The sequence below is a fragment of the Bos mutus genome, chromosome 22, assembly GCF_027580195.1.
Source record: "Bos mutus isolate GX-2022 chromosome 22, NWIPB_WYAK_1.1, whole genome shotgun sequence".
Taxonomy (NCBI): domain Eukaryota; kingdom Metazoa; phylum Chordata; class Mammalia; order Artiodactyla; family Bovidae; genus Bos; species Bos mutus.
Genome location: NC_091638.1, coordinates 49,304,082 through 49,312,418, shown reverse-complemented (window position 1 = coordinate 49,312,418; position 8,337 = coordinate 49,304,082). Strand labels below are relative to the sequence as shown.

The 8,337-nt window shown below is 42.2% G+C and overlaps 1 protein-coding gene across 1 annotated transcript; it reads left to right on the top strand.

Annotated features, from left to right (window-relative positions):
* IQCF2 (IQ motif containing F2) lies at positions 1-1,420 on the top strand. Its single transcript, XM_005898120.2, has 3 exons — positions 1-18; positions 196-282; positions 1,034-1,420. The coding sequence occupies exons 1-3, from the start codon at positions 1-3 to the stop codon at positions 1,418-1,420; spliced, it is 492 nt and encodes a 163-aa protein (XP_005898182.1).
* The last annotated feature ends 6,917 nt before the right edge of the window (positions 1,421-8,337 follow it).

Sequence of the window (8,337 nt, the reverse complement as noted above, 5' to 3'; positions counted from 1 at the left end):
ATGGGGGTTCGGTTTTGTGTAAGAAACATGTTCAGATACTTTAAACAGGCTTGAGGGTCGGTAGGACTCACTCAAGACTTTATGAGTTTGGGAAAAAGAGGGGATGTGAGGCAGTAGGTAGCTTTTGTGCAGAGCCATAGAGAGAAACAGTAGTTTTCACTCTCCCATTCATTTCCCATTTATTTCTGATAACAGAAAGATGGCCATGTAATTCAAATTATCATTGAGGACAAAGAAGAAGTAACTATGAAGAAGATGAAAGAGCAGCAGAAGAAAAGAGAGGTAGGTAAAATCTCTGTGTAATGTACAGATATCCAGGACATTTATGTCAGTGTCATGAGGATGTGGAATTGTGCCTCTTAGGCCACAGTTATCTTTGAGTTTAAGATAGTCAAGAGTCAACTCAACATTGGCTCATTTTCCCTCCACTCTGTTCTCAGCATGAACTCTGAGTCTGGGTTTGACTGTGACATGACGAGTGAATGGAGAAAAGGAAAGCCATCAAGAAACACACAAGCCAGGAGATGAGAATGTGAAGACCCTGAATTAGAAAGAATGTTCTCAATATGTAGAAGCTTGGAGTAGAATATATGATAAGGGTGTTAAAAACCAACAACTGTATTGAAATACACTGTTGTGGCAGAAAGCAATCAATCAATAGGACTAGAATTAGCAGAGAATACCAGGCAAAAGCACTATGAAACCAAACCTCCAAAACCCAATAAGCACTGATGGGGTAGAATATGACTAACAAAGTCCCTCATACCCCTAATGCTTACTTCTAGTTACTAATGTTTTTCCCTTGATCCATGTACCTGAGAGGTAGTCAAGAGGAGGATGCTGTGACTCTGAGGCAAGGTGATGTGTCCTTATCGGCAGAGAAGAACAGCACCTAGGGCCTCTTGATCAGTGTCCTGCTATCTGCCCTGAACACTCCAAAGTAGGGATATTAAGAGAACCAGGCCCTTTCCAGAAATATCCTACAAGTTGGTGGCAGGCAGTTCTCTGAGTGGGCTCTCTTGTCTCTGCCTAGAAAACTAAAAACGGAAGAAGAGTAATAGCAGCCAAGAAGATCCAGGCCTGGTGGCGTGGCACCCTGGTACGCCGGACATTGTTGCATGCAGCCCTGAGCACTTGGATCATTCAGAGCTGGTGGAGACTGACAAAGGACAGGCTGCTGCAGAAGAAGCGGAGGGCAGCCCTGAGTGATTATGCACTCAGAGAGAGGGCAGTGGTCAAGCTCCAGTCTTTGGTCCGTATGTGGCGCATCCACTGGCGATACTGCCAAGTACTCAATGCCATCTATGTCATCCAGTGCCACTGGCAATGCCACAACTGCCAGACCTGTGCCCTCCTCCGGGGCCACTGTGTAGTCACAGCCACTCACCTACAGTTTCACATTGAGATCATTAACCCCTAAGGGATGGCAAGAAGGGGCACTGTGTCTCCTGTCCCATAGTAAAGGTCTAACCTGACATAAAGTATGTCTCATGGTTTCCCCTCTGCTAATGGAAATTTTAGAACTTAAGCCATGCTGCCTCCTCTTCTCCCTGGGAAAGAACTTCAGTGAGGTTCTCCCTTTGTGCCCACGAACCCTGTTCTGGACTGACAGTTCCGTATGCCATGTACTTAGTTGTCAAAACAGAAACTGAGGTCCTAGTCTACCTATATGTATAACAGAGTCAGAAGTCCCAGCTCCCATTCCCAACCCCATTCCTTTCTTCTCCACTGGGAATCTGAGAGTCAGGTAAGCTGCATCTTCCTGAAGACTCTGGGTACCTTTGCACGTGAGAATGGATACTGAGGCTTTTCTCTGTCCTCCTGGGGTTGGGGGGTGGTCTCAGATGCCTTAGACAAGGTGTCTTTGGCAATCACCTAGTGGAAAGGCCAACCTGTGGCTGACTCTTCTGGGAGGAGTGTAGTGCAGCCCCAGGTGAAGGGCAGGAGACCAGCCTTAGTGTTGATGAGACTGGGCATGCTGATGAGCAGGTGATGACCCTGGGGACTGGCAGAAAACAGGAGTTCATGACATTTCAACTCCATCTTCCCAATTCCCTTGCCAGAACTCCTCTCCCTGAGGGCTGTACAGCAAACAGGGCTCCCACTGATTTTACCTCCATCCCTACTCTTGGCTCCATTCTCACTCCTATGGTCATACTAATCCAGTGCTGCTCAATAGAAATTTCTGTGATGATGGAAATGTTCTGTATCAGTGCTGTTCAGTGTGGTAGCCACGAGCCACACGTGGTTATGAAGGACTTGAAATGTGCCTGGTGCAATTAAAGAATTGAGTTTTAAATTTTATTTAAATTAATTTAAGCTTAAATAACCACATAGGGCTAGTGGCTATTCCGTTGAATAGTGTGGCTCTAGACCTTACCATCGGAGAAGGCAATGGCACCCCACTCCAGTACTCCTGCCTGGAAAATCCCATGGACGGAGGAGCCTGGTAGGCTGCAGTCCAATGAGTCTGGGGTCGCTACGAGTCGGATACGACTGAGCGACTTCACTTTCATTTTTCACTTTCATACATTGGAGAAGGAAATGGCAACCCACTCCAGTGTTCTTGCCTGGAGAATCCCAGGGACGGGGGAGCCTGGTGGGCTGCCTTCTACGGGGTCACACAGAGTCGGACACGACTGAAGTGACTTAGCAGCAGCAGCAGACCTTACCATTACCAATAACTGTACTGTTGCCCAAATTGCTTTTTCATTCCATTCTTTTTTATTTTATTCTCTTCTTCCAGTTCACCTTTCAAATATCTCTAATAGAATGTTTCTTCAGGTGTGAAAATATCTTCCAATCTATTTACTCCACCATTTTTTTATAGCCATCATCCCTGACAAGCCCTTGTATCTATCTTTATCCAGTTCAGATTCTATATTTAATTATTGTGATCTCTCCCCTGAACAACATGACTTCCTTTGACCCCTATCTCTGCAAAGGTGTGTGGAATGAACTTAATCATCTACCTGCTTTGTGCCTGCAGAAGAGTAGCATGACACTCAGCTCGCATTCAACCATGACGCATGGTCCCAGTTCACATTCATGACTGCAGACCTCCACTGGACAGATTTCCCTATAAATTTCTCTGGTGTGTTTGCATTTTGTTTTTTCTGAATTGAATAATTCATAGTACCTCCTCTCCAAATGCCCAATTCTACTTCTCCGCTTGAACTCCAAAATGATGATATATGTTACAACATACTTAACTGACGAAATGGAAACAGACTGGACCCCCATCTTCCTACCACCTTGTTCTCCATCCCAGCTCCATCTGGACCACACTTGCTGCCTTCCCTCCAGTTGAAATAAATGAAGAGTCTTTGATCCCATCAAAGGCTAACCCCTCCACTATCCTGCTGCCATCTCGAGGTGTTCGATCCTGCATTCATAACCGTATTGTCCAAAGTATCAATGTCTACCTCTTCCATCTTTTAAAAATGCCATCTTAATTTCTGTCCAGTTCTCTGTTTCTCCTAATAGCAAAACATGCCATCACTGTTTCCATTTCTGTTCCCACTATTTTCTCTTCAACCCATTCCAATCAGGCTTATGCCCCGCTCACTTCACTGAGACTGCACTGATCAACATCACCAACATTCCAGCTGACCAAATCCAATGGTCATTTCTCAGTCCTTATGCATTCTCTCTACATCAGGCTACAGAGTTAGCTACTCCATTCTTGTTAAAATAATTTTTAAAGGCAAACAATAAAAATCATACCACTCAATCCATAAGTACTTTAATATGTGTTCTTAATAGAAGACCTTTGTAAAAAATATAACATCAGTATTATCATATCTTTCAACAGTCACAATGATTCCTTGATATAGAATATATATGTACCCAATAACTGAGCTTCTAGATACATAAAGCAGGATTCTTCTGTACTCCTTTGTACTCGCCCACTACTCTCCACCAGACTCTAGTAACCACTGATCTGTACTCTGTACCTATTGTTTTCCCTTTTCCAGGACATCGTAAAAGGAATATTTTGTAGCTTTTTGAGTCTGGCTTCCTTTCATTTAGCATAATGTGTCTGAAACTTCTCTCTGGTATTGTGTGTACTCATTTGTTTTAATTGTTGAGTGGTATTCCATTTAAAGAATGTTATCAGAAGTTTTTACCAGGTGAAGGATTTGGAGTTTCTTCCAGTTTGAGTGGTTAGAAATTAATCTGCTATACATATTTGGTTTTGTGTGTGTGTGTAAACAAGTTTTGCATTCTATTTAGCTAAAAACCTAGGAGTGAGAGCTTCCATTTCTACTAGATGGTGTAACTCATTTCCCTCCCTTTCCTCTCCTCTGAACACAAACTAAATACTCTGGAAATAATCCAACAGACAATCATAAAAGGACTCTGAAATGTGGAAAGATGGCAGATTATCTAGGAATCTCAAGATTTTTAAAGGTGCACCTCGATGAATTCCCTGGGTTTTGTTTTCTCTGCCATACATCTCACACTGGACATCAGATACGTCTGCAACCTAGTACCAACAGCAGGCATAGGGAAAGCAAAAGAAAACAAAGTGAGAAGCATGCTCCCTCTGGTCAAAGTAAGAGAAGCCCAGCAGAGACTCAGCAGGGAGATCCATGTCTAGTGGCAGCAGCAGACCGAATTGCCTACAGAAGTGACTCCAGTACCTGTATAAGCCAACCCATCCCATGCCCCACGCTCACTGGTAGCAGTAGGCATAATCTGCTCATAGCAACAGTGGAACCCAGGCTTATCCACCCACACCACACCCCGTATCTGCCAGCAGTGATGACGCAGTCTGTCCTCAGCAGCAGTAACAGCACAATCCATGTGGGCTAACCCACTGCATTTCTCATCTGCTGGCAGAAGCAGGCATGATCTGCCCACAACAGTAACAGCAGAACCTGAGTAGGCCAATGCATCTCCCACCACAAACTAGATGGGAAGAAGGAGTGGGGTCCTCCTGTACCCCAGCTCCAAAAGGCCTAGAATCTCCTCGCTTTCCACTCAGAAGGCAATCCAGACCCAGCAGCCCCTGGCTGTCTGTCCAGCCACAGAAGATCCAGAACAGGAGCCTCCTGGCCCTCTACCCAACAGCAAAGTCAGTCCAAGTAGGCCCTTCTCTCATCCAGTAGCACCAACAGAGACAGAGTAGGAAACCCATTTGGCATCAGCTGGTCAGAGAACAGGCCAGGGTATTGCTCTCTACTTCAGAAGTCCAACATCCTAAACCCTCCATCTAATGACAAGAAGGAACCTAGGAAAATGCCTTCAACATTGCAGGTGGCACCAGAAGGGGTCCAGTGGAACCAAAAGAATAAAGCAGACCAGAACTGCATTGAAGGAACCCAGAAAAGAAAGTTCTCATTGGAAATAGGGTCCACAAAAGTAGGCCAGCATCCACATGCTAAACCTAAACAGGATGCTGCCTTCTAGAACAGAAGATTTAAATAGCATCAAGAGTCTCCTAATATCCAAAATGTCCATTATACAGTAGAAAATCACTCACCATACCAAGAAACAGTAAAAGTGTGATGTTAGATATAGGTTCTTTTTATCAAGTTAGGGTAGTTCCCTGTATTCCTAACTCTCTAAGAATTTCCTTTTTATCATGAATAGGCATTGGATTGTGTCAAATGATTTTTCTGTCTATATTAAATAGCCATGTGATTTCTCTTCTTTGGCCTGTTGATATGGTGGGTCAATTAATTTTTGAATGTTTAAAGTACCCTTGGGACTTCCCTGGTGATCCAATGGTTAAAAATCTGCCTTCCAGTACAGGGGACACAGACTCGATCCCTGGTCAGGGAATCAAGATCCTACATGCTAGGGGACATCTAAGCCTGCCACACCGCAGCCACTAAGCCTGTACCACAACTCCTGAGCCCATGCACTCTGGAGCCCACACCACAACTACAGAGAAAAGCCAACATGCCACAACTAGAGAGAAGCCCTTGTGCCACAATAACCCACATGCTGCACTGAAAGATCCCACATGCCACAGCTAAGACCCAATGCAGCCTAATTGAGTAATTAATTATTGTAAAAGCCTCCTTCACTCTCTAAAAATAATAAATAAAAGTGAAGAAGCTTTGCTTACCTGATATAAATTTCTACTTGGTCCTGGTGCATAATTTCTTTTGTACATTTTTGGGTTTGATCCGCTAATGTTTTGTTGTGGATTTTTACTTCTAAGTCCCTCTAGCAATGTACAAGGATTCCCTCATCTCCACACCCTCGTCAACACTTACCATTTATGTTTTTGATAATAGCCATTCTAACAAGTATGAGGTTGTATTTCACATGGTTTTGATTTGCATTTCCATTATTAGTGGTGTTGAGTACTTTTTCATCTGTTAGCCATTTGTATGTCTTCTTTGGACAGATGTCTAATCAGGTCACTGGCCATTTTAAAATCAGGTTTACTTTTGTTGTTGTTTGTTTTTGCTTTTCTTCACTATTGGGTTATTTGAGTTCCTTGTATGTTTTAGCTATTAACCCCTTATCAGACACAAGTCTTGCAAATACTTTCTCTTGTTCTGTAAGGTGCTTTTTCATATTAGTGATTGTTTCCTCTGTTGTGCAGAAGCTTTTTAATTTCCTGTATCTCACTTGGGTTTATTTTTGCTTTTGTTGCCTGTGCTTTTGATGTCACATATAAAAAAAATAATTGCCAAGACCAATGTCAAGCAGTTTTTCCCTTCTCTTCTTCTAGGGGTTTTGTGGTTTTAGGTGTTACACTTAAGTCTTTGATCCACTTTGAGTTGGTTGCATGTGATGTAAAAGAGCGGTTCGATTTCATTCTTTTGCATGTGGATATCCAGTTTTCCCACCATTTACTGAAAAAGACAATTCTTTATCAATAGTATTTTCTTGGCACCCTTGTCAAATATTACTTTACCATACATATATGTATGTGTTCATTATTGGACTGTCAATGTCCCATTGGTCTATGTGTCTGTTTTTTTTTCCAATACCATTCTGCTCTGATTATTATGGTTTTGTAATATAATTTGTAATCAGGAAGTGTGATGCCTCCAGATCTGTTCTCTTTTCTCAACAATACTTTGACTGGTTCAAGGTCTTTTATGGTTATATGCAAATTGTAGGATCATTTTTTTTCTATTTATGTGAAAAATGCCATTGTAATTATGATAGGGACTGCCCTGAGTCTATTGATTGCTTTGTGTGGTAAGGATATTTTAACAATATTAACTTTTCTGAGCCCTGAACATGGGATATCTTTCCATGTATTTATGTTCTTCCATTCTGTTAGCTTTCAATATATAGATTTTTTTTTTCAATATATAGATCTTTTACCTCCTTGGTTAAATGTATTCCTAGGTATTTTATTGTCTTTGATACAGTTGTAAATGAGACTTAATTTCTTTTCCAGATAGGTTATTTTTAGTATATAGAAATGCAATTGATTTTTGTATCCTGCAACTTTACCGAATTTGTTTATTAGTTCAGTTTACTGGTAGAGTCTTTACGGTCTAGTTGAAGGCATAATTCCAGAAACTTGGACAGTAAATTGTGGCTAATTTTGGTTAATTTCAGCTCTCATCATGACCCGCAAGACATTTATGGCAGGCAGCCATAAATGAGTTCTAGAGAAATGTGTATGAAGCTTGCAGAATCAAAGGTAAGCAATAGAGTCTGTGCTTCAATATTGGTGGGGATCTGTGCTCAGATTGCTGATGGCTGCTTGTTATCATAGAGGTACAGAAACGGGTGGGGGCACTGTTTCATTTCAAGTCCCATAGACAATTGTTGCAACGCCCTCACCCTCCACCTGAAGTGACTTCCACGGGATTTAAAGAAAACCTTTTTCCCTCCTCCTCCTTTCTTTTTTTCCCCTTTTTGGAAGCCAGACAATCAAGGACTAGGACACTTAAAAGCAACCACATATAAAGGAGAATTTTAAAAGTTACCATGTATTCCCAGGGAAATGTGCAGGCCCAGAAAACCCCAAAGATGATCTTAAGTTTACACCTTATTTTGATCCTCATCACAGAGACTCCCTACAACAAACCAACAAAAACAGCAAAATCAGGGAAAAAGTGAAAATCTGACCTCTAGAAGAACCACATTGTGAGATTAAATGTCCAACCATTTTTTTAACATTCATGTCATGTATTTATTTGGTACACTGGGTCTTATGTGTGGCATGCAAACTCTTAGCTGTGGCATATGGGATCTAGTTTCCTAACCAGGGATTGAGCCCAGGCTCCCTGGTTTGGGAGCATGGAGTCGTAGCCACAAGGCCATCAGGGAAGTTCCCTCAATTGTCCAGTCTTCAACAAGAACAACAACAACAACAAACTACAAGGCATACAAAGAAAGGGAAAATTATGG

Excerpts from the sequence above, each read along its gene's own strand:
- IQCF2 (XM_005898120.2), top strand. Across the intron at positions 283-1,033 it reads AGCAGCAGAAGAAAAGAGAG|AAAACTAAAAACGGAAGAAG; the intron begins GTAGGTAAAATC and ends GTCTCTGCCTAG.